Consider the following 26926-nt stretch of genomic DNA (forward strand, 5'->3'; position numbering starts at 1 on the left):
GTTCAGGAAGTGTAGAGTTGACTCGTAGTTGCACGTGTACACGTACGACTTGTTTCAATGCACGGTTTCTGACTGCTACATATATACACTAACCGCGTACAATGAGTTCATTTCTCAAACTACCGCGCTGCAGATCTAGATTCGGCGGTGTGCTGTTGGCGAAACTGAATGCTGAAAAGGAGTCGTGACACTGCAGAATATTACATGGCTGAGCTGTCTGCATACGTACTAGAAGCGAACGATGATGTCAACTACGTACTTCGTGCAAAACAAGCAAGTGCGTGAAGCGATGTCGCATGTTCTCAACTTTCATACCTACATGCTTACCTAATAGGATTAGCTTTATCAAGCTATGAAATCCGATCGGGGGTCCCACGTCACTATGACGTTCTCGAAAGCGACCAGGCTCTTCTCGCGCTGGAGCAATTCCGGTAAAAGCTCCTCCTCCTCGTGTGATTCACGTGCGGTTAGCTCAGCGACTGCGCGGAAGAGCCTGGCTTGCGAGGCTAGAAATGAACTGTGAACGACGACAACAAGATGTGACCGGTCACGTGGGTGAGTTGGCCAAACAAATCTGGATACCCGGATGTGCCAATTTTGCATATTAATTTTACAGAGTAACCTCTAGCTAGTATTTAGAACTTCAAGCTATGAGATATCACAGGGTAAGAGTTGATGTGTAACTTGTTAAATAAATTTATAGATACCAACTGTAGATGTGTGTGTGTGTGGTGTGTGTGTGTGTGTGTGTGTGTGTGTGTGTGTGTGTGTGTGTGTGTGTGTGTGTGTGTGTGTGTGTGTGTGTGTGTGTGTGTGTGTGTGTGTAGATTATCAGGAACAATTATGAAGGTATGACGTCATGTTGACGTGGAAATCAAACATCAGGTGAAGTTCACGGATCACTTTATTTTTTATTTATTTTTCAAATTCATATTAATTCACAACTCACACAGTAAAATGTTCCCTTCCCGTATTTACTGCCTACAAACGCAATTGGCCAATTTTACTGTCCGCCTGCCTTTTCGGGCTCTTTGTTTTCTTCCTGTTTGGGCCGCTCTGCATGTTCCTCTCTCTTTTCTTGCGTTTCCTGCTTCACTTCCGGTTCCTTCTGTTCTTGTTGTACTGGTGCTTCAGTTTTAATTTCAGTCTGATGCTAAGACACACAGAAATGGTTACATCACAGCCTCATTGTATTGTGTGTATATAAGGATGTGTGTCCAGTTAGTCACTTGACTGTCTGCACCATCCATCTGTTTGCCTATTGCCTGGTCATATCTCTTGATGGTCTAAGTGTAGACTGTTTACAAATAATCTGCCTTTCTGCCTGTTTCCCTGCTTACCCACCCACTGGTGCAACTCCTTGCCCATGCACCCAACTGCTTGCCCACTCGTCCCCTGCTTTGTTACCCACCACTCACCCACCCGCTAGCCCGTCCACCCACCCGCTAGCCCGTCCACCCACCCGCTAGCCCGTCCACCCACCCGCTAGCCCGTCCACCCACCCGCTAGCCCGTCCACCCGCTAGCCCGTCCACCCACCCGCTAGCCCGTCCACCCACCCGCTTGAACACTCACCCACCCGCTTGCCCACTTAGCCACCCCTGCTTGCCCTCCCAACCCCTGCTTGTCCCTCTTAACCTCTACTCGTCTGTACAGCAATTGATGTTTTGTCATTTGTCTACTCCATCTCGATTATAACATTACCGGTTGATCTTCGGCTGGTTTCAGGTGTTGGGTGTCGACTGGATGCACCTCCTGTTGCTGTTGAACATCAGGTGGATGACTTGTCGCATGTACAGTCTCTTGTTGTTCAACGTGTTGCTCAACGTGTTGCTCTCCTTGCTGGGCATTGTGTCCTTCATCTCCTCGTAATTCACTCTTGTCTAACACACAAAGTGAATTTCAAGTCACAACATCAGAAGGACAATTTATGACGTCAATCATTCCCATTGAATTTCTTTGATACCTTCATGGTGTTCGCTTTTATTGTCTTCCTCCATTAAACGTCTGGATTCCTCATCCATGGACTCCATTTCTTCCTGCAGCATCCTTTCGTACTCGTCCATCTCTTCATCACTATAGAGGTCATCCTCATCAAGACCTTTCCAGCCTTCATCCTCACTGAACTGCTGTAGTTCGGTTGAATCCATGAATTCACTGAACGAAACGAGTCCGTCCTGATCTTTATCAACCTGTTCCGATTGAAAGATAAGAAACACGACATCTTGGTTGCTACATTACTACGATAGCTCAACATGTTTAAACATCAGAATTCTATTACATTCCAGTCACTCGGCCTCCACCCAACTGACTTACAAGGCTAACATTCCATACGAGCCACACGTTCGTCGCTTTAGTTTTTGGTATTTCTGACTAGATCAGATGATCAGCTAACACCCCAACTCTATTACAAACTCAGTACATGACCACAAATTCTTGCAGTGAACTAACATTGTCACTCAAAGATGCTCGGATAGTCTTCGCAGTCACAGAGTTTGTGACCACAACAGCCCACAAAAGCATCCAATGTGTCCACCTACCTAAACTGTCAGTCTCAGCTCACCTCGTTCAAGATGTGTTCTCTCATTTGAGCTATTTCTTCTTGCATTTCTACTGTCGCATCGTCTCCATAGATCTTGGATACCTACCAAACACCAAACATTCATTCCAGACACATCCAACAACGAACCTTATTGCCTGTCACCTCATGAATAAACATCAAGAATGTAAATATTGTCTTTTCTGATGTGCTAGAGAGTGTGAATAACCGTGTAGTTGGAAGAATGTTCTTGGATCGAAATCTTCTTTATCAAGACCATCTTCCTCTTCCCAGACTTCCTCAAACTGGGACTTGCTTCCCTACACGTGGAATCAACAACAACATTGAAGATATGTGATTGAATATTGTGAACAGTATGTACAGCAATGAAATAGAAATATAGGCACACGCGTTGGGCACATGGATGGACAGACTAATGGACAGACAGATAGACATACAGGTTGACAAAATGGCTCAATGCATGGACACACACATGCATGCACAATCACACACACACAAACATACAGATTGACACACAGACAAACAGAATTACATATACTCAGTGTTCAGCCCAGGATTTCAGAAGTGGGGGTCGGGTTTTTTGTTCGAATTGGACGTGGCACTACAGACTGTTTTAATTAATTGATTCTCACACATCAACTGTTCTAACACATAGTGACTGTTTCACTAGTACGACTACGTGTGAGAAATTCTCCTCTTCTTCTTCTTTCCCAAAGAGCAACAATTTCTTTCAGGGAAATGTCTTTCAGATCAGGTCCTTCAATAGCGATACAGAAGAGCATCTAGTGTATCTTCCATCATTCAATTTTTCACATTCGTTTTCACCAACTTCAGTACTTTCGCAGTGACTGTCTCTGTCTTCACGATCTACTCGAGGCTGCTTTGTTGATGGAGCACAGTCTTCTCGGGCAGTTGAAAAGTACTTGAAAAGCGACATACCTACTGTACATTTAGCAATAGCGACAGCTGTACTCGTACGAATGTCTACACGAAGGAGAATGTCGATCACAGATGTGTACACAGTAGCGTAGCTAGGCATGAGGCAGTGAGGCAGTTGCCTCGGTAGGAAAAATGGGCGATGTTTCTTGGGTTTAGTCTTCTTCCTAATTCTGTGCTTGACTTAACAACTGACGACAAAGAAGCTATCACAAGATTTTTCAGTCCAGACTTGCCGAAACCAGAAACTTTCGATACTGAGATACTCATTTGGAAGAGCGAATGCTCAGAAGTTCCAAGAGCGGAACGGCTAAATGCCACATTACTTGACACGCTGCAATTAGCGGATAAAGACTTTTACCCGAACGTGCATGCGATACTCAAGCTATTGTTGACTCTACCAGTAGGGTCAGTATCTTGCGAGAGGTCGTTTTCGAAGATGAGAAGGCCTAAACATTGGTCAAGAACCACTATGGGAGAGAATAGGCTAAATGGGTTAGCTCTCATGTTTGTCCACAAGGATATGAAAATTAGCAGAGAAAATGTTCTGCAAAGATTTGATTCCACGAGACATAGAAGGATTGGACAGCTTCATCTGCCAACTGCTAACTAATCCAAGTGTAGTTTACTGTTTTTACCCTGTCAAATCAATTAAGCATATCAATATGACAGCAATAGCCTTAGGTAGTGCATATCAATAAGGAATTAATATTAATAAAAAAATTAATATTAATATCAATTTGCCTCGGTAAGAAAAAAATCCTGGCTACGCCACTGGTACACGCACGCCTGGACATGTACCTAACCTCGACTCCCCAGACCTCGTGCTGCTGGATGCTGAACTATGCATATACAACCTCGCTGATATCAAATTAATAAAATGCTCACATCACACGTACATGATCAGCTGCTTGTATACTACTTGCAGAAGCAACGAGAGTACAAGCACACTGCGAGTAATCAGAACGACATATTAAGGGTCGGAGAACAGTGAGTGTGGGTCAGAGAACCTTGAGTGAGGGTCGGGCCTAACCCCCACTGACCCGCGTAGGCCGATCCCTGTATACTGTACATACATCTGCACACACACACACACACACACACACACACACACACACACACACACACACACACACACACACACACACACACACACACACACACACAGAGGTAGATAGACAAACAGCAACGATGCCACAGCACACAATCACTTCATGCAAACATACCGGGTGATGCAACTTGGGGTGCTTGGTTTTCTTATCTTTCTCAAATTTATGCTTCTCTTCAGCCTCCAGTCTGTCTTTCTCCGACATCTTCTTGAGCAGCTCTCGTCGCTGATGCTCCTTCGACATCTCCAGCTTCACAAACTTATCGCGACGTTCCTTATCCTCCTTCTGTAACTCTTGCTTTCTCTGAATACAAAACCACATCCCTGCACATACCACCAACAAACAGCTACACTAAATCTATTTTACCGCCAGTAATACTTGTCTCAGATCGTTTCCGTCAAATTCTGGAGCTTCTTGTCCGAACTGCTCATCATCGTGACTGTCAGTAAGCTGTCGTGCTCCTGTCGTCTTCTCTAAACGTTTGCGTAGGATTAGACGCTGTCTTGCTATCGTTTGACGTTTAGCCTCGTCAAGTTGTGATCTAAATGACAGACAATCGACTGCATAATCTAATGGAAAACAAATCAGCACTACAGCAGCTGCACAGATCAACATATGGGTTAAAGTATATTCTGTATCTACACATGCAGGCATGATAAACTGTGTACGTATGCCGTAATACATTCGTTTCTTTCAATTGCCCAGCTTCCAGTTCCCGATACTTTGGTACTGTAGCTTTACAATGTTTGGGATAAGAGTGTACAGACAAGGGCAAGACCGACCGACTGACCAACACACACACACACACACACACACACACACACACACACACACACACACACACACACACACACACACACACACACACAACACACACACATCCCTCACACACCTGGCAATCTTCCAAATCTGTTTAGTGTGCCTATTCAAGTTATTTGATCCTGTGTTTCCGCTGGAAATTTTCGATTAGTAGCTACTTGGCTAAAGGAGTTTGCTCGTTTGCAGTCAAGCATTTTATTTCAGAGCCAAGAAAAAAATCGCCCAAACGTCAAACAGCTAACAATCTCAAAGACAACGACTACTGATTGACGCTTATGAAAGCCGTATTAGAAATGTTGGAGACACTAAGTCTCTCAGTATGAAGTTCGACCCTTGAACTAGATGGTGGATCAGGTTAAGACCACAAGCTAGTGACAATGGATTCAGATGGCATGGAAATAGATGATGGAATCATACAGGTGTGGTAGATGACATCAAATTGACTGCAGAGATTGGAAGTGAAACTGGCAACGGTGATGGTAAAATTATTGGATTTGTGTCTACAGAGCATGCACGATAGATGGTCCTTCTAGTCCTTGGAGCTCCAAATTACGTTGCCCTAATTGCTAGAATAAGCCTTATGCACATTCGTAAGATTTAAATCAATGCTGTTGTGGGACCAAATATGCGTTTAGCGTCTCATTTTCGAGTGTCACATTGTGTGTCGTATATTGAACACGAAATGAACTGTGTAAACTGATCTTGCAGTACGTTGTTTGATAGATTTCTCGCTTTGTGTTGTATTGCGTGACTTGAGAGACGTGTTTCGACGTCTAGCTTGCATCTAGTTCGTTCAGAATGTGCCCTCGTTTCCAGTGTTGACTAGAATCCGCTGGTGAGATCACACGAGTTTGTCTAGGCAGACGTTTTCTACAAATCAGGATGTAACCGACGTAGTGTCCTCATGCCAACCAGCAGTCAACACAACACGCTTAATCTTGGCGTACAACCTGTGTGGGTCCTCGACACAGTCGTGCAGGTAATGCCCTATGTCCAATGCAAAGCAAGAACGTTCTTGAATAATCTGTGCTCCCCAAGACTGTATTCGCTGCTGACCTCGAATCTAGGCTACTGTATATCCGTGTTTGATAACCATTCTTCCACAACTTCCAGCAAATAGCTAACTGCATTGTCTTGTATGCAAGCTCAGCTATTGTGAGTTTGCGTCCCGTTTCCATGTTTTGCTATCTATACAAATACACGTACACGCAATGTGACACTCAAAAATGAGATGCTAAACGTATTTTTAGTCCCACCGCAGCTTTTTATATTAGGTATTGATTTAAATCTTATGAGTGCACATAATGACAAATTTGTAGCACGATGTAACGACTGTGCTTACAAGATGTGATCCAGAGGAAGGTGTGCATGGTACACAATAACAACTAGACATATTGGAGAGGAGAAATTACCATTAATTTACCCCCAGCGACTTCTATTTGTAGCATTTGGCTATTTTGGCGATCGTCCAGCGGAAACAGTTACACTGTTTGATCACAACCATTTGTGTTTGTGCCTGTCAAAAAGATTTTGTCAAGCAACAACGTATCACATTTTGCTCCCATGGAGTACCATTGACTCCATGCTTTTCGCTATGCTGACATCCGAATGAGCCAGCCTGTGACGAACAAGCCACCACTGACCAGTGAAGCTCTCAAGCCTTACACTTTAATGGTTGGTGGCTAATTCGGCCCCAAGAACGTCAAACAGCATGGATCAAGCATTACAGTCATTTTTAATTAAAGGCAATGGAATCAGTGGCGTAGCCAGGAATACCATTTGAAGGGTGCATGCAGACAGACCTGACAACTTGTTCCCACCAAATCGTGAGACTGTCTTTCTAAATGACCACGCCCATTAAATGTGTCCAAAGTAGGCATGGTTAGCAGAATTCGTCAGCTCTTGCCTACGTGTTGGCCTCGCTTTACCTTCCTCATGAAGACCTTTCCAGCCTTCATCATCACTGAACTGCTGTAGTTCAGTCGAATTCATGAATAATCTGCACTCCCCAAGACTGTATTCGCTGCTGACCTCAAATCTAGGCTACTGTATATCCGTGTTTGATAACCATTCTTCCACAACTTCCAGCAAATAGCTAACTGCATTGTCTTGCAGCAAGCTCAACTATTGTGAGTTTGCATCCCATTCCCATGTCTTGCTAGCTATACATGTACACGTACATGCAATGTGACACTCGAAAATGAGACGCTAAACGCATTTTTGGTCCCACAACAGGTTTTTATATTAGGTATTGATTTAAATCTTACGAATGCACATAATGCCTATTCTTAGCGTGCTGTAGCGACTGCGCTTACAAGACGTGATCCAGAGGAAGGTGTGCATGGTACACTGTAACAACTAAACATATTGGAGAGGAGAAATTACCATTAATTTATCCCCAGCAACTTCTATTTGTGGCATTTGGCTATTTGGCGATTGTCCTGCGGAAACAGTTACACTGTTTGATCACAACCATTTGTGTTTGTGCCTGTCAAGAAGATTTTGTCAAGCAACAACGTATCACATTTTGCTCCCATGGAGTACCATTGACTCCATGCTTTTCGCTATGCTGACATCCGAATGAGCCAGCCTGTGACGAACAAGCCACCACTGACCAGTGAAGCTCTCAAGCCTTACACTTTAATGGTTGGTGGCTAATTCGGCCCCAAGAACGGCAAACAGCATGGATCAAGCACTACAGTCATTTTAAATTAAAGGCAATGGAATCAGTGGCGTAGCCAGGAATACTATTTTGGGGGTGGGGTGGGGGTGTGCACACAGACAGATCTCTCAACTTTTCTCTCTCACCAAATCGCGAGACTGTCTTTTGTAAATGGCCACGCCCATTAATGTGTCCAATGTAGGCGTGGTTAGCAGCATTCGTCAGCTCTGGCCTACGTGTTGGCCTCGCTTTACCTTTCTCATCAAGACCTTTTCAGCCTTCATCCTCACCGAACTGCTGTATTTCGATCGAATACATGAATTCGTTGAATGAAACTAGTCCGTCCTGATCTTTATCAACCTGTTCCAATTGAAAGATAAGAAACACGACATTCGGTTGCTACTTTACTACGATAGCTCAACATGTTCAAACATCAGAATTCTATTACATTGCAGTCACTCGGCCTCCACCCATGGCAACTGACTTACAAGGCTAACATTCTATACGAGCCACACATTTATCCATAGCTATTGCTTTGGTATTTCTGACTAGATCAAATGATAAGCTAACACCCCAACTCAATTACAGACTCAGTACATGACCACAAATTCTTGCAGTGAACTAACATTGTCACTCAAAGATGCTCGGATAGTCCAGTGTTCTCCCCAGGATCTTTTAGCAGAGCGGGGCGCTCTGCCCTATTCTAAGCAATTAAGGTTTTAGGTTAAGTATATCATCCAGATGCCAAGACTTGAGGATCTCGAAGTAAGCTTATTAATTAATTAACTAAGACAGCGGGTTGCATCTAGTACCTCGTTTACACTGACAAGACAAATGAGAACCAGCCAACCCGTTCGAGTATTCCAGCAGGGTGTGAATTGTTGACCGAGCCAGCACGCGTGTAACTTACTGCTTGGTTCCAAACGGGCCAGATAGGCGTGTTTTATAATCACATGTCTGTCACGTGTCTCAATACTGTACGTATAAAACATGGACACTAGAGTTGCTGTGTGTGCTCTTGTTTAAAAAACCCAAAAGATAGAGTGTCGCGGGTGAATTGGCGCAAGAGACTGCAGCTATCCTGCAAAAGAGTCATGTTTTGGAATCGCTAGAAAACGAGCAGCGCTACTGCTTGTGATTAATGAGCTAACTCTGGACGGCTTCGTCTCCCCACAACAAAATCAGATAGAGACTTTGTCGTCAGACCACACTATATCTGAGTATAATACATCTGCTGCGCATGCTTTATCGATATTTGACCGAGCCATCTAACCTACTCGTGTTTACACTACCCGACGGGACCGGACTGCACCAAGCCAGCTCACTCAAATCGAACGAGCTGAGTCAGCCCACTCCGGCCGCTCCCAACTTGGCCCGGTCGCGTTTACACTGGCACGTTAGACTGGGTAGCACCGAGCTGGCACGGTCCGGCCCGTTCGAACGTGCCAGTGTAAACGGGTATTATTGTGCGGAACACCAACACTTGTACATGCAGCCCTTAACCACACTTTCGCAGCTGGTGTTCACGTGTCATGTCGGCGTCGCAGAGAACTATTGAGTCTTTCTTCACAAGCAATGCCGTCGAAAATAAGAACGCCTACATTGTTGAAAGAAAAAAGTGGCAACTGATGAAGCCATTAGCATTGTGTGAAGTGGGCGTGGCATTGAGTAATGCCTACTTCACGGAGTATCCCGCTCTGCCATTTAAGATTTCTGGGGAGAACACTGTAGTCATCAGCACCCACAGAGTTTGTGGCCCACAACAGCCAACAAAAGCATCCAATGTGTCCACCTACCTAAACTGTCAGTCTCAGCTCACCTCGTTCAAGATGTGTTCTCTCATTCGAGCTATTTCTTCTTGCATTTCTACTGTCTCATCGTCTCCATAGATCTTGGATACCTACCAAACACCAAACATCCATTCCAGACACATCCAACAACAAACCTTATTGTCTGTCACCTCATGAATAAACAAAGCTTCCAACTCAAACGTATCAAGGTATCCATCATCACTTGTGTCTGTACACACAAACATCAAGAATGTAAATATTGTCTTGTTTGATGTGCTAGAGAGTGTGAATAACCGTGTAGTTGGAAGAATGTTCTTGGATTGAAATTTCCTTTATCAAGACCATCCTCCTCTTCTCAGACTTCCTCAAACTGGGACTTGCTTCCCTGCACGTGGAATCAACAACAACATTGAACATATGGGATTGGATATTGTGAACAGTATGTACAGCCTCCATTCTGTCTTTCTCCGACATCTTCTTGAGCAGCTCTCGTCGTTGATGCTCCTTCTACATCTCCAGCTTCACAATGTAAACCTTTATATTGCGATCGACGTTCTCCTTCTGTAACTCTTGCTTTCTCTCAATACAAAACCACATCTCTGCACATACCACCAACAAACAGCTACACTAAATCTATTTTACCGCCAGTATACACTAACAGGCAACTTCAAGAATGGTTTAGGGTCCAGGAGGTCTTGTAGGTGGTCGCTAGGACGGAGCAACTTCATAAATAACTAATTAGCTAAATAATATTTCACAATGCGAAGAACTTCGAGAGTTTAGAATAAATTGGAGTTTTCAAGATTGTAATTCTTAGGTAGCTATAGTACTAGCAATATGTGTGGATGACCGCTATGATGGAAACTAAAATTAGATAATCTAGAGGGTACAGTACAAACACATCTATCCTAAACACTTCATCTATTTTGTTCATTGTTGTCATCACTAGAATTTTCATCACGGTCTTCAAACGTGTCTCTGGACAGTGTACTGTACCAGGAACGTGAAAACCATCAGTTGTTGTGTTTTCACAGTTGGCACACTGACATCTAGACATCTGTGTATGGCAGTTGGTTTCACTGGCAAGAACAGCGCCTACAATTGCAGCCGGTCTTATAGCTGCAGCTGATACGCCTGAGTACGTCAACCGGTGCTGGAGGCTTTGTCATCCATTATAGGAATCACCTCATTTTCATCGCAGACCAACCAACTGTGTCCATGGAAGAAAGAATCGAATGTCTGGCTGAGCTTCCAAAACTCTTCGCCATATGCCACCTTGCTAGTTAGCTCTTTGTATACGTAGCTCTAGAGCATCTTTCGTGGAAGGGAGCTTTGTCTGATATCGTTTCTGTAGCTTTCGCACAAAACAGTGAATACCGCACAGCATTGACATTGTCCCCATGGTGACTGTACATCTTATAGACTGCAGCTTCCTGTCCAAACTGCTCATCGTCGTGACTGTCAGTATGCTGTCGTTTTCTCTAAACGTTTCCGTAGGATTAGACGCTGTCTCGGTTATGTTTGACGTTTAGCCTCATCAAGTTGTGATCTAGATGACAGACAATTGACTGCACAATGACACACAAATCAGCACTACAGTACAGCAGCTACAGAGCTCAACAGATGGGTAGGTGTATATTCTGTATCTACACATACAGACATGATAATGACTCAGTGAGGTACCAAGGCTAACTGTGTACGTATGCCACAATAGATTCATTTCTTTCCATTGATATTAATGATTTCCAGTTCTGGATACTGTAGACGAGGTTAAGATTTTCAGATTTTTTGCATATATTTACATGATAATTCAGATTTATAAATTTTGTATGAGACGGCGGGGTAAACTAGAAATTTTTTTAGCATGTCAGGTTGGTGTAGTGTACAGAAAATGTAGCATCCTTGTTATACAATATGACAAACAACAGAAACCAGACGAGACCGATTACACATACCTGCAATGAAATGACACGCAAAGTCGATTGGACCGAGTAAGTATGATTGCCGCTCCAAACGTTCGAATCATCACAGCAAGAACGAATTAATTAATTTGTCAACAAACACAGTCAGTCGTTGATATCAATCACAGCCTTTACTTCCTTCTCACGAGACTGACGATTCGTCTCTGAACACGACGACACATGAATGTAACAACTGAGTTGCCACCATCCACACATCCCGCCTTTCATTACGCACAAAACAAGAGAGTCTTGTTCTTAACGCGCGCTACTTGAACACCCATTATTGTGAAAGCAACAAATTTCCAAACTGACAAACAACTGATTGCCATCAACGTCTCATCACGTCCTACTCGGTAGTTCGTTCTTGACCGAATCTGTGCGATTTCCCTTCCGTCTCCACCATAGCAACCATTCCATGGCACGTGACCCCATTCAATGGCACGTGACCCCATCCCAGCGACTTCCTGCGTCACTTTCTCAAATATCTCCACGCACGAACGGCACCGAGTTTTACTTTTCCACGCACTTTCAGCATACGTTTTGATCAGTTCAAAGTGACGGTCTGTAAGTCCAAAAAATGAGGTAACCGAATGGGGTCCCAGTAACAGTCAGAAAGGCAATTGTGGCTGCCTTGATATTTACGTTTGTGAAAGATCAGGAAAAGCGTGTAGAGCGCAATAGCGGGTCATGCAGCATGTTAGAAAGGTCGCGTTCAGGCGGCGTAACGCGATGTGAAGAAGGAAAGCGACGCGCGAGCGATACGCAAACAACTACATCACCTGAACTGACTCTTCGCACGTTTCTCACCGTTACAAAGTACAATCTAATATATAAAGCTCAAATTGTGTGTGTGTGTGTGTGTGTGTGTGTTCGCGTTTGGCGGCCACGTCTTTGTCCGTTCGCAACCGAAATCGGCATGCACACTCGGCGCGCACAGAGAAAGGTTTGCGTAAAAGAATTAAAAATTTTTGCAACGGTCCCCTCTTGAGGGGTCGACCCCCGCGTAAAATTTCTCGATGACGCAAACGCTACACATTCCAGTTCATTCCAACACACGCCCACACCAGTCCTGTGTAGACTGTATGCATCGTCGTCCTTCGCAAAGCTTCGAGCAATGGAATATCTCCTGCCGACGAAACTTACTCTTCTAGCGCTTTCGTTTCTCTCCAAATTCTGATTGCATTTGCACCGAATCCAACCTACACGTTTTCTGCAGCAAGCGCTACACGGGGAGTGTGTCGACTTCGATCGAAACAAGCGCGAAGAGCAAGATTCGAATTCATTCAAAACATCCGGGACTTCGCAACAAAGATTGCACGTGACGTGTCCACAGAACTATCTTTACACTACAGTAGCCTCGCAAGCCAGGCTCTTCCGCGCAGTCGCTGGGCTAACCGCACGTGAATCACACGAGGAGGAGGAGCTTTTACCGGAATTGCTCCAGCGCGAGAAGAGCCTGGTCGCTTTCGAGAACGTCATAGTGACGTGGACCCCCGATCCGGTTTCATAGCTTGCATAAGGCTAATTCGATTTCTTAAAGAGCTTGTTAGTGTAATTGCGCTGATACATGAAGCAGAGAGGTAGCCTCCGCGGAGAGCGCGTGAACACGAAATCCAGTGAAGCCGTTGATGGACAAAGTGCTGGTGAATAATGAGCGTAGGAATGGTCTACATGGGACTGGTCCGCTGAACCTACACTCTCCAGCAACGTTTCTTTCGACTGAACTGATCTGCAGGTTTGCGCGAATTGAAACCGACGTAGAACTGTTCACCACTCTTGCGCGTCTACTCTGACATCTATAGTCTGTGGGGGAAATGGTGTGAGAACTGCCGGCCCAGTTTCACTCAATGGTTCATGAAAACAGTGGCCTAGAGCTTGTTGACCTCTCCACGTCATGATCAGATTGGCGTGTATTGCTAACGCAGTCTATGTGACGGTACTTTCGACTCGGCAAGCAACACTTTTGTACGATATTGACTCTCCTCACGGTGAACTGGAAACATCTAGGCATGGGAAAACAGCAGTGCAGTAGACCTACCATGTTCAGGAAGTGTAGAGTTGACTTGTAGTTGCACGTGTACTACGTACGACTTGTTTCAATGCACGGACTCTGACTGTTACATATATACACTAACCGCGTACAATGAGTTCATTTCTCAAACTACCGCGCTGCAGATCTAGATTCGGCGGTGTGCTGTTGGCGAAACTGAATGCTGAAAAGGAGTCGTGACACTGCAGAATATTACATGGCTGAGCTGTCTACATACGTACTAGAAGCGAACGATGATGTCAACTACGTACTTCGTGCAAAACAAGCAAGTGCGTGAAGCGATGTCGCGTGTTCTCAACTTTCATACCTACATGCTTACCTAATAGAATTAGCTTTATCAAGCTATGAAACCGGATCGGGGTTCCCACGTCACTACGACGTTCTCGAAAGCGACCAGGCTCTTCTCGCGCTGGAGCAATTCCGGTAAAAGCTCCTCCTCCTCGTGTGATTCACGTGCGGTCAGCGACTGCGCGGAAGAGCCTGGCTTGCGAGGCTAACACTACAGTGTCTTGCCCGTACGAAGGACGGGCCATGCATACTAGTGTCACATAAAATGCAAATCCAGGATATACGGGAATTTTGTTATATAAAAGACTATCTGAATTAATTGAGTGCTTGTTGTAATGTTTTAACATACTATACATCTTTTAATGTGAGTATCAGAAAACGGTGTATGATACAATGTTAATTATGCAAGAAGTGAAACCCCTTTGAGTGAACGCTTGACGCATTGTCACGTGACTTTTACCAAATTCCTGTATCAGTAAACAAATATAAATAAAAATGTCAAACTTAGTAATTCTATCCAATTTCACTTTGATTTTTGTGCCTTCTTCACTGCTTTCTCTGCTGCTGCACCCACACCTACTTGTCTGCATGCTTCCAGGAGTATTGCAAGAGTTGCTTTGTGCACTCGTTTTCTCCACAGTGAGAAGACATGTACGAGGCGAGCAGCCAAGTTACGAGGGAAACGTTCTTGACAATCAGACAACTCTTCTATGTCGACTCCAAGACGAATACCAATCTCATACCAATGACTTCTGACAGCCTTGCCAACCTGTAACAAAGAGAGACAATAAAACAAAATACCCAAATATTTATTAATTAAATTTATTAATTCATTAATTTATATATTTATATTTATTTATTTACTCAATTATAGTCACGCCAATCGGCTGGATTCATGACTGTATTTACCTCAAGAAACTGTACATCAGACACAATTGCTTGTAAATCTAATTTTTCAGATCTGTAACTTGACAAGCTCCTCCTCTTCATAACAGACACTGAAGAATGTTCTAGAAAATGTAATAAACACATCAACATACATTTAAATGATGCAGAAAATGACATCACAGTTTTAACTGAAATCAACCACCAACTTTTACAGCAACAACGATGAAACAGATTTTAGTGCAGATTCATACCTTTCTCTGTCCCTTGATCTACTATTCCTGGTAGTATGCTGCTGTCACCCTCACAATCATTGACACTACGAGGTAACATCTCTGCAGACGGGTCAATGAAAATGTGTACAAAATATCCGAGACGAGTTTGTCCATCTGAAGAAAATATGTGTATCTCCACTCGATCAGCATGTGGCCAAGCTACATACAACAATCAAGGTAAACACATGACTATCATGTCAAACGTATGTAAATGTCAAACGTATGTAACTTACCAGGAGTAACAGTTTCTATTGTACGACTATCCAGCCTTTCTCCTGGAACTTCTTCAACTGTCTGACCTGTAGTATCTATGTACCGGAAAGTACATCCTGTGTAAGGAACTTCACTTCCAACAGGAAGACGAACTAGCAATGAGCTTTTCTCCTGACAGAAAGATACAACAGAAATGTTAATAAGAAGCAGTAGTCTGAGTCTTTCCCTGGGCTAGTTACCATACCATTAAATAAATTGGTACTAAATGTATTAACCACATACACATATAGTGCTAGTGCACTTACATGCACAAAATTAGCACCAGTGCACGCACGCACACACACAAAATTATTTACTATCATAAGCTCTTTCTGTGCATGCAAATACTGAGGCTTAACTACAACTAACAAAACATTCTTACTTGAACTTTGCTATAACTGGGGCCAACACCACATTGACTGACAGTGTGTACATTGGCAGGTTGTTGTATTATTGATCCTACATGTCATTACACAAACAATTGTGAAACAAACTTAACTGATCCAAATGTAAATAACAAACTTTGTGATAAAGATCTATCCCTTGTTGCTGTTGATGAAGATGTGGAGCCAGAAGAATGTAGACCCTCTTCACTACAGAAGTAGAATGCTTCCTGTTCCTCATCTGGAAGAGAAGGAGAGTGAGAAGGTAAACTGGAATTTGATGAATCAGCTGATTTGGACAGTCTGTGAACTGCTTCCAGTGTGAAGTAGAACTGCACTTCACCTTGTCTGATGTACTCAACACGAACAGGCACAACTAAACTATCAGGATGAGGGCCATTGATTTCAACCTCAAATGTGAAGCAATGATCGTGATCAAATGGTTGATCCCACAAATATTTGGTTGGATACTGAACTTCTGCATCACCTCGACACAATGACAATTCTGAGCCATGTTGGGGCCTGATAACCACATAACCTTGCTTACGAACTTTGATCTCTCTCACTGGACACATCAGGATAGCAGGCAATGATACATGTCCTTGATGGTCACGAATAATTTTCTGACCAATTTCTTCATATGAATTGAAAAGATGCACAGACAATGACCATTTGCAAGAGAGACTTCGACCAAGAACTACACATCCCATCTTCCTTCTGAATAAAATGGTTGGGCTCTTAATAAAACTAACAAGCCACACCCACCCACTAAAACTGGTCACCTCTACTGACCAGCTGTTGGGATCAAATGGAATGCGTGACTTCACTTCCTGAGTATCAGGAGAATACACTACCACATCACGCCATCTCCACTTCGTCTCATCGAGTCTTGATTCACATCTAATCAGAGTGAACAACACGCCTGCTGAAGTCACATCGGCTATGGTGTTGATACACACTTTGATTGGCTTGCTGAATGAGACGTCATGGGGACCAAGAAAAATAACTGGACTGACCACTTGGTAGCCACTAGCAGAGACGAGAGGCATATACTTATCATGCATGAATGAATGAATGGAGAATTGTGTTGGTGATTGAACGGCACCCGCTGGAACAGTAATGCTCACACTGCCAGCACTCAGCTCTCCTCCCTCACTGCCCATCGTCTCATGGAATGACAAGCCATCACTGCTACCAACGTGCAACACTTCCAATGTACCACCCACCCACAATGGGTGGCACAGATCAGAAATGTCAAAATTTTCTAGTAAACAAACAACATGGGATGAGTTGCTTAATGGATTGTATGCAGCATGTCATACCCATTGTGGGTGCAGATTGATCGGGATGATCGTCACCCTACACAGAAGACAGAGATCAGAGTAGAATACAGAAATTACACTCAATCAAGTGACAAAAATTATCAAAACTCAAATCATTTACTAAGTTGATAAATAAGACAAAAGTAAACGTAGACAAATATATCCCAACCAACTCATTAAATAACAAAAAAAAAAAAAACCCACAACACACATTCAAAAGAGAGGAAAGAGAAACAAACAAATCAGTGTAAGTAAAGCAACAAACAGACTGACTGGTCGACACAAACAACAATCAAACAAACACACAAGCAAACAGATGATGACTGTTGTAAGTCTACTATCATTCTCTACCTCATCCTCAATCGATGACTTTCTCTCCAGTCTATTTCCTCTCTCTAACACATACAAGTAGTTCAACACAATCTTCACAAAGCCAATGATTGTCCTCACCATCTGTCTGTTCCACTACTGCTTTCCTTTCACCAATAATTGTCTCGCCAGATTGTGGCCGTTGGAATGGGCTCAGTCTCCTTAGTAGACGCATTACTGCATAACAAACTCAATAATCACAACATTAACCTTCCACTCAAATATTAAACCTTTAGATCTCTGCCTGCTGTTGCTCGGCTGCTGGTTAATATTGATGATTCGAAGAGCATCGACTAGAGCAGGCTGGGCACATGTGTAGTCAGTAATATTTAGCAAACATTCTGACCATAAAATCAATGCTGAAAACAGAAAACAGCAACTGTGAGAGATGCAGGTAAAGAGAAATGAGGAAATTCTGACTGGAGATTTTGTCAGGATGATTTTGATGGAGACCAACTGCTTCAATGGCGACAGCTTCAGAGAGAAGTTTCTCTGCTTCTTTGTTGTTCCCTTTCTTCAGCAGACATTTTCCCAAACATTTCAATGCTGTACAAATCAAGACACATTGATACACACACATGCTGATTTGACATTATAGAACGTTTAGACATACGAAATGCTGTATGAGGATGTTGCTCTTGAATTGAATGTCTGTGTATGTCCAGACATTCTCTCAAGTATTGTTCGCTCTCATCCAAGTTTCCTACTTCCAGTAAATACTCCCCCAGTTGACCAACAGCTAAGAACAACAACAACTCGTAACCAAAACATGACAATTATGACTGATTTATACTGCAGTATCAACATGTGCAAATGATAATCAGCATGTTAAGCTCACAATTCACATAAAGTTGATGTCAAAAGAAAGACAAGAAACTAACCTTTAGCCACATCAGGATGTTCATGATGGAGACTTGATTTATACATCCTGACACAGTCGGTCATCAGCTTGATTGATTCACTTAGTTTATCTTGTTGGGACAGACACTGAGAAAGTGTGAACTGAACTGAAGAAGACAAACAATGATGATATTATACACAAAACATTGAATCAACGTGAGGTGAGTAGAGTTGTTTTAGTAAGAAGAGTGAGACGTCTTACAATTGTATCAGAGAATGAACACATACCATGTGCAAGATCACGATGATCTTTTGTGTGAGCAGATTTCATGATCTCAAGTGAATGTCTCAATAATCTTTCTGCATCAGACAGTTTGTTTTGTCTCATAAAACAGTCACCAAGCAGCCTCATAGCTAAAATAAGAATAAAGGTGAGAATTAAGACACAACAACTTTTCTTGGTAATTGAGTTGCAAGACAACAATCAATGTCTAGTATATTTCAATGCAGTAGTGAGAGATGAGTTCTTTCTCACACAACATGCAACCACTGTTCCAGTCTGTCCATCATAACTGATTAAACGAGACCTTTCTACAGCACATACCCTGCACACTGACATTGTTGTGTAGCTGTAGAAATGTGCACAGTGTAAGCATGCGCAATAACACCAGCAGTCAACAGTAGGTGTGCTTAAAGGAGCACTTCACCGATTGACACACGTGCAGTAAACACTAACATACGTTAAGGTCTTGCGCTGCGAACCGAGCGCTTGCTGTGTTGCACGATGCATTGTTTTGGTTTTGTTTTCCGAGGCCAACTACGAAAGCACACAAGAGACGGGTCTCGACGCTTCAGGTGACTCTAACAGTGAAAGAGAACAAGTTACAGTTCCTAACAGACTCAGTCATTCGTACATTGTAGACTCCACATGATCGTCTTGAGCGACTTGCAATCGCGCGGTCTTTCGCACTTCCTATGCAAATATCAAAGTCTACACGAAGCGGTAAACCTTCACATAATGGACGTTATTTGAAGAAAAACGTCTCGTACGATTTTGTTATTTTGCGTTATCATAATACTCAGCTATCAAGGTTGCTCTGAGATAGCGCCAAACCTTCCAACTGGAAAAAAGACCAGAAACGATTAGCTAATGCGCGTGCGTCAGTCGGTGAAGTGCTCCTTTAATAAACGTGTTTCATAATAAGCTACAACTTGAACACCTTGTGTGCCATGTCCAGCACTCTTAACCAACAAAGCTACTTTTTCTCCTATTTCCATCAGTTTGTTGATGATTACAACTTACATAACACCTACATTTCAAGATCTCACGATTTTACAGTGACAGCTAGACAAAGACAGGCAAAGAGACAGACAAACAGTGACACAAAAACACATAAAACGGACCTTCCTACTTACATACAAACAGACAGACAGACAACCAATCACTCTACCAGCTAGCAAATGCACACGATGTAACAATTAGGTAATACACAAACCACGACCTCTAATGCATTAGACGTCCCTTTTGTCTATTACTTACACATTATCATTATGTCAGTATTCCTGTATCCCATCATGCACCACTTGAACAGAAGTTTGCCTTTCACTTTACATGTGCTTTGTCTGACACACTGACACAGACCAGACAGATAGAAAATAGAGAGAAATCATGGTCAACAAAGACAGTTAGCAAAACTAAAACTGAAGAGATCAACATACAATACACACTCAAGTACATTCATGTAATAAGGCCATACAAACTACATATATAGTTTCACGTCAGCGACCGCATTACTCACTAACCATCCGCATGCCCCTCCCCTAGACACCTGCGCATGCGCAAGCCACCATATTGTCACATATCCATCTGGTGCATCCACGTGGCAGCCGCCAACGTCATGGTTCTGATGTGTGTTATAGTGTGTAGTCACTTTAAACATATTAAAGCTGTGAGCCGATGAAACCTACCGACCACATCCAATGGTGTAAATCATGAATAGAACAATGTGTTAATATTAAACAGATATCATGTACAAGTGTACACGTACCGCCCACATCTAAATTCAGGAAGAGGCTGACGCAAAGCTATATATGTAGTTTGTATGGCCTAATACACAAACTCTCACACATACACAAGCAGGGAGAGACACAAGAGAAAGACAGACAGACTGGTGGTAAGAGAAACATCATATCCTCTTGTCAAATAAGTTGAAAATCTTTCAAAACAACAATTACTCACACACAACACTTACTCGATGCCACCTGCACATTAGCTGGAAAATGTTTTTGTCGTATTAACAAGCACTCCTCCACTAATGATGTGGCATCAACATACTTGGATTGACAAAAGTAACAATGCCCCAGAGAAAACAAGGCTTAAGTACAAACAAACAAAAGTCAGTCACACAGTAAATATACCATATACATACAAGTACACACTCCATCATATGTGACATACACCAACACATACTAGACAGTGACTTTCACTGACTCTCGGCTTCCCCTTTCAAGACGTTCACTTCACATTCATGTGTCATGTTGGTGACACAAAAACGCAGCAAGTACCTAACCGAGAGTTTGCTGACGTGTTCTTACCGAGAGAAAATGGACCATAGGTCTATGTTTGGTGTGAATTGCAAACATCATGTAAACATTGCATATATAGGAAGCCTTTGCTCAATATCTGCATGTTTTTCACCACACATACTTACACTACTATTTTCTATGTAATAATCTACCCACATGAAGAACCGACTGCTCAGCTAGTTACTGTGCAAATAAATGCAACTGACTAAATACGCATTCATCTCTTTAAAAACGTCAGTTGATCACAAACTTTCAGATGTCGAGTGTCATTAAGAGTCACTTGGTTAGCAAATGCGTTTTCAATCCTAATGATGATTGGCAATTAAGTGAAGTTAGTTGTTACCAGCAGACAGACAGATGGACAGACAAGCAGGCGGAAGGCAGACAGCAAAGTTAACTATATAGGGTGCATGCTATTGGAATGATCTCACATGATAAACGTTCATCTAAACTTCACTGCATCATTTAATCACTTTGCGTGATGTAGACTAGGCTGTATGTATCATGCAGTCCAATTCACTATTAACTGGATTTTAGTCTAAAATCATAAACATAAAACAAACATTACAATACAACTCACTGTTAGCTAGTAAGAGATTATGTGTCTCAGGATGTTTTCTCATAACTGATAAAACATTTTCTAGAATTGCTTGTGCTTTCACATATTCTCTGTACAATGTGTGTGTGTGTGTGTGTGTGTGTGTGTGTGTGTGTGTGTGTGTGTGTGTGTGTGTGTGTGTGTGTGTGTGTGTGTGTGTGTGTGTGTAGATTTTGGGCGCCAACTAGATTGTAACTTTATACATGGGTATACTACAGGCAGAGAATTTACGTCGCAGTCATTAATTAAAAATTTATCACATAATTAATTAATTAACAATGACATTGTTTGCATGCAGTCAGTACAGTTTATACACAACAAGGCAGCGGTGATGTCTGCTTCAGAGCTGATCATGTACACACCCCTAGTCACATCATTCATATGTCACAATCCCATATTGAGTTTACCAATACCAACGTGTAGGACTGTTGCTTATTTAGATCTAGTGTATGAATTAACGCACTCAAGAATGGAATAAACTCACAAAGCAAAACTTTGTTGAGCAAAATGACAAATAAAACGAAAATTATCATGGACGTGTAGAGCATTAACTCATATATACACTCAGGAATAATAGAGTTGGTATATGTAAGAATTAAAATACAGTTTTTCTGTATTTATCGTGTGGTTTCAATCTGAAATTCATATGCCTGTGGTTGAGTGCACAGAGGAAGTCATAAATCTTTGATTTCATGTTTTATCTATGTGTGGCAAGGTGTGGATCTACAAATTCCAAGTCACTTGTACATAGACTTGCTTAGAAAGAGTGTGATGTCATCTAGAAGGTAATTACACCTCTAGATTAGCAGACGTAAATACAGGGCTGATACAGGGGAGGTGGACCGGGTGGCTATCCACCCTCCCTTTTTCTCAGAGCTTTTGAACACCACCTTGTACATTAATTGTAATTTTTGGACATAGTTATTATACCATAAAGTTAATTAAATGTACTAAATTCAAAGCCCTTCCATTTGCTTTATTAATATGGATATTGAGGGGGGGGACAAGCGGACTCAGGTTCACTCACACACCTAGGTATCTGTTCACTACTACCTATCCAGCACAATTTCTTCACACACCAATATGAGTCACCTAGCTGGCAAACCTTTCTGCCAAAATTCTGGATCAGCCCCTGAAATACGTGGTATTACTTAAAAGTCATGATCAGATAATATTACATATACCACAATACAATCTGCTCCTGAAGTACTACAACATTAAAATATTAACTTCTTGACTTTGGGTGGCAAAGTCTAACTGATGCGCATGCTCTACATGTACCTACTGTATTTCTCAACACAAAATATCCAAAAGACAGACAGTAAGAACACTCTATTGAATGATTAATTATGAAGCAACAGAAATGCCCAATTAATATTACAGAATAACAACAAATATAATCAGGGTTAGATTTCAATATCTATTGAAGAATGCATTTGCTTTGAAAATCAATAGTTGTTGCATGTGTGTGTGTGTGTGTGTGTGTGTGTGTGTGTGTGTGTGTGTGTGTGTGTGTGTGTGTGTGTGTGTGCGTGTGTAGATTATCAGGAACAATTATGAAGGTATGACGTTATGTTGCAGTACAATCAAACATCAGATAACGTGCATGGATCACTTTATTTTCTATTTATTTTTCAAATTCATATTAATTCACAACTCTCACAGTAAAATGTTCCCTTCCCCGTATTTCTCTCGTCTTCCTGGCGACGTCACCAAGCAATTGGACTTATTGGGTCAGTCTTGATAGAATTGTGGGTGGCGTACCCAAAGAGGCTTTTCATGTCGCCCAAGATCCTTTTCTGCCACAATATCAACCGTTCACTTGAATAATGTTTTGTAACGTCGCTTTTGGCTAGAATGCCATCGGGACAAGACCATCTTTTCTCTGACTTTCCTAAAATATTGCGGCACAGGAATATAACTAATCCTATAGCTGTTGCCGGCTGGAGGAAATTAATTATCTAAACCATATGCCCTAAGGCGGTAATAATCCGATGATGCGTCGTCCATAGTCATAGATTCAATTCTGGCCTCCTCTCTAAAGCCACCTGCCTCTGCCTGATGGCATGACAGGCGATCGTTATAATTGTGTAGTACCGATCCAACCGAATCCGACATGCTGATTTGATGGTGGGCACATTTGCTAGTTGGAAAGTATGGGCTGCCTTCAGCGGGTGGAAGAGAAGGTTGTAGTATTTTATGTACTTTACGTCCCGCGGTTCGTGAAATGTGCAGTCATAGTCCTCCGTGACACCGACACAAAGACATACACACACACACACACACACACACACACACACACACACACACACACACACACACACAAGACACAAACAACACACACACACACACACACACACACACACACACACACACACACACACACACAACACACACACACACACACACACACACACACACACACACACACACACACACACACACACACACACACACACACACACACTAAATACAAACAAATAGAGCAACAATATTGTGAATGACAGATGAATAACAGCAACTCGTAGTTACTCCAGATTTACCTCATTAGTCTCACAGTCGATTCCTTGATTTCCTTCCCACCATAAGAGTCAAACACTTCCTCACCGTTTCTACGCATACAACACGCCACTCTACAAACAGCAAACACAAACACAAGCGACTCGCCACACCTCGACACACACAAGTTTCCTCCCATGTACGACATCTACAGAAAGCAAGACGATATAATCGCCGGCAACACAACAATCACACACACAACGTCACACCTCGCACGTGTAAGACTCCACCACTGTCTAAGAGAACAAAACACAAAGCAGTGACAGGGGCGGCGGAGCGAGTTGAAAGTTGAGGGGGCTGAATTTTAGGAGCAAGGCCCCGCCCACTTATATTTAGGTTACACCCACTCTGAGATATTGCAAATCATTGGTCCTGCAATATACATGCCTCAAGTTTAGGTATTGTAAGTGAAGCGCGTAATATATGTAGCGGTCTATTCTTTAACGAAAGGGTAAACATTACAGAAAGCAGAAATTCTACAGCATAAAGTTGATAAAGTTGGGGGGGGGGCTCTAGCCCCCCCAGCCCCCCCGGCTCCGCCGCCCCTGAGTGATTATCCTAGCCTCTTCAAAACACGCGTCTCCTCATCTATACGTGCATATTTAGCCCCACTTTAAAAGGCGTAGCCAGAGTTGGTGGTGCGTTGTGCTAACTCTAACCTTTCACCTCACAAAAACACTAAATTCAAGTACACAGTACGTTTACTGTTGAGTTCCTGCTGTAGGCATTAGCGTTCTGGTTTTTTCATTTGTTTACATGTACTACATCTGTTTATCTGTCATCACTTGTAGTATGATTATAATATCTGCCTCTCGTTTATTAGTTATTCATTAAGTTTATTAGGTTATCATAAGCCCTTCCGCAAAGGAAACCAAAGGATATACTCTGCATATCAAAGGCACATTCTGATGCAATGGGTGGAGCGATGGTCATTATCCAATTATCTTGTAAGATCGACTGACCAACAGATAAAACCTTTAACCTTTTGACTTCTAGTAGAGCAGCTCTTATTTTAATCAGTGGTTCAATGAGCGCCTGGTTGCACTTGCAGCCAGGGTTTAGCAGTTGAGTGGCCCTTCTTAGTAGACAAGAATCTACATAATAAGATGTGTCCCGCTGTCTGAAATCTGCGTCCCAACTTCCTCAAATGCGTCCCAGGACGCATCAAATGTAGTGCAGGAAAGTCACTGAACAAGCAACACATTCGATGAAAATTAGAGCTTGAGCTAAAGTCGTGATTAATCTGTCTACGTATGATGTCCCATACACACATACATTAGCAATGCAATTACTCAACAAACAGCACATGATAATATCTCTTCAAGCAGTTTGTGGTTGAACGTTGTAGATAAATATGCTGCTAAACATTAACACCATCCTTGATTGCAGAGTCCTGCCCACAGTGCACAGAGGTGGTGGTGGTGGGGGAACGGGGAGGAGAGGGAAACCATTACTTGACAAACACCAACCATCACTCTGCATGTTTCAACCACCACCATATCATTCAACTAGTGTTTACTTGTTCCAAGGTAATGACCATTGAAAGGTGGCAGTTTGTTGACAGATAAGCACTTTGTTCATACGGTGACATGGCCGCAGACCTTCCCTGCTACAGACATGGGCATAACTATGGATCCACCCACACACCCCCATATCATCAGAGGCATGGAAATCAACAGAACATTGCAGATTTATGAATATGCCTGCCGACCCACTGATTCTACATCAAATCATGCGATTTGGGTATTCATATTGTTCTGATATTGACAACCCGGAGCAACAAAAAGATTAAGAGAATGACTAGGCTAACCACCACCGCCAGCATTACCATGTCCAAACCGTTCGCGTCGTGACGTCACAACAGCGGATGAGAATGGACTCACAACATCACAACAACAGATGAGCATAATCACAATATGCAAGTAAACTGAAACGTATAGCCTCCATTTAATCCTTGAGTATGTCGTCTGACATAAACAAAGTCATTTTATTGTTTAGAAGCGTTTGAAAACGATTAACTTTCAATCTACTGGTTGAACTGACAGCAAGAAGCGGTCATGTCACTGTGTATCTCAACAGCTCACACATCACCTCCAATGTCAGACATGCGGATGGCACAATCAGAGCCATTACCTCACCGTCATGACTTGCTGTAATTTACTAAAAAGTGCAGCTAGCTGTCGCTGATGCATGCACTTGCAGTGTCTGAGAAAGTCCAATAATTTTAGTCTAACGTCACATGCTCAGGGTGGCTCCATAATTATGCCCATGTCTGTATGATAGGATCTATATAATGCGATCTATCGCTCACGGTACTAAGGTGGTGTGAGATCCAACACAGCAGTCTGCATGTCATTGATGTGCAAGGCAATATCGACCGTTTTTAGTGTTTCACATTCGACGTATGTAACTCTGTGTTGCATGAAGATCGTGGCTTGTAATGCATGATAACAACAACGAGATGATACTGAGTTTATAATTTCACGTTTCGTAAACAGCCGTAGCTACTGACCTCCATGTCGTCATCACTGGAGCACACCTAGGGAGGGCACCATGATATACAAACAAATGACATCGAGAAACACAGACAAGCAACGACTCTGTCTACGATTACCAAGACTGTCATTTTCTTCAGCTACAACAACAAACATTCAAACAGTCAAGTTAAATATGAAAGGAAGCA

At 42.6% G+C, this 26926-nt stretch overlaps 5 protein-coding genes and 1 long non-coding RNA gene across 6 annotated transcripts in view; all 6 read right to left on the minus strand.

Annotated features, from left to right (window-relative positions):
* Positions 1–1003: 1003 nt before the first annotated feature.
* On the minus strand, positions 1004–10932 carry LOC134188589 (nucleobindin-1-like). The gene is made up of 7 exons (XM_062656755.1): positions 10872–10932; positions 10323–10454; positions 10046–10104; positions 9905–9985; positions 1966–2191; positions 1704–1882; positions 1004–1153 (listed from the first exon to the last, which is right to left on the minus strand). Exons 1-7 carry the CDS (start codon positions 10930–10932, stop codon positions 1004–1006), a joined length of 888 nt encoding a protein of 295 aa, XP_062512739.1.
* Positions 2277–7415, minus strand: LOC134189173 (nucleobindin-2-like). Its single transcript, XM_062657411.1, has 8 exons — positions 7352–7415; positions 6336–6410; positions 4983–5173; positions 4722–4907; positions 2768–2858; positions 2689–2696; positions 2563–2643; positions 2277–2372 (listed from the first exon to the last, which is right to left on the minus strand). Exons 1-8 carry the CDS (start codon positions 7413–7415, stop codon positions 2277–2279), a joined length of 792 nt encoding a protein of 263 aa, XP_062513395.1.
* Positions 10933–14485: 3553 nt separating the features above from the next.
* LOC134189116 (uncharacterized) lies at positions 14486–15180 on the minus strand. Its single transcript, XM_062657352.1, has 2 exons — positions 15084–15180; positions 14486–14943 (listed from the first exon to the last, which is right to left on the minus strand). Exons 1-2 carry the CDS (start codon positions 15162–15164, stop codon positions 14698–14700), a joined length of 327 nt encoding a protein of 108 aa, XP_062513336.1. The 5' UTR covers positions 15165–15180; the 3' UTR covers positions 14486–14697.
* Positions 15181–15646: 466 nt separating this feature from the next.
* Positions 15647–17324, minus strand: LOC134188936 (uncharacterized). The gene is made up of 3 exons (XM_062657151.1): positions 17292–17324; positions 15969–17233; positions 15647–15718 (listed from the first exon to the last, which is right to left on the minus strand). The coding sequence occupies exons 1-2, from the start codon at positions 17293–17295 to the stop codon at positions 16056–16058; spliced, it is 1182 nt and encodes a 393-aa protein (XP_062513135.1). The 5' UTR covers positions 17296–17324; the 3' UTR covers positions 15647–15718; positions 15969–16055.
* On the minus strand, positions 17324–21037 carry LOC134188590 (kinesin light chain-like). The gene is made up of 10 exons (XM_062656756.1): positions 20992–21037; positions 20753–20875; positions 18789–18914; positions 18542–18667; positions 18274–18399; positions 18081–18206; positions 17891–18019; positions 17742–17837; positions 17630–17686; positions 17324–17328 (listed from the first exon to the last, which is right to left on the minus strand). The coding sequence occupies exons 1-10, from the start codon at positions 21035–21037 to the stop codon at positions 17324–17326; spliced, it is 960 nt and encodes a 319-aa protein (XP_062512740.1).
* A 5718-nt stretch (positions 21038–26755) lies between these two features.
* Positions 26756–26926, minus strand: part of LOC134188690 (uncharacterized) — a 223-nt gene continuing 52 nt past the window's right edge. Inside the window, exons 2-3 of the long non-coding RNA XR_009971378.1 lie at positions 26858–26878; positions 26756–26782 (exon numbers count right to left, since the gene is read on the minus strand). This is a non-coding gene — a long non-coding RNA (uncharacterized LOC134188690). The remainder of the gene's footprint in view (positions 26783–26857; positions 26879–26926) is intronic.

The sequence above is a fragment of the Corticium candelabrum genome, chromosome 13, assembly GCF_963422355.1.
Source record: "Corticium candelabrum chromosome 13, ooCorCand1.1, whole genome shotgun sequence".
Taxonomy (NCBI): Eukaryota; Metazoa; Porifera; class Homoscleromorpha; order Homosclerophorida; family Plakinidae; genus Corticium; species Corticium candelabrum.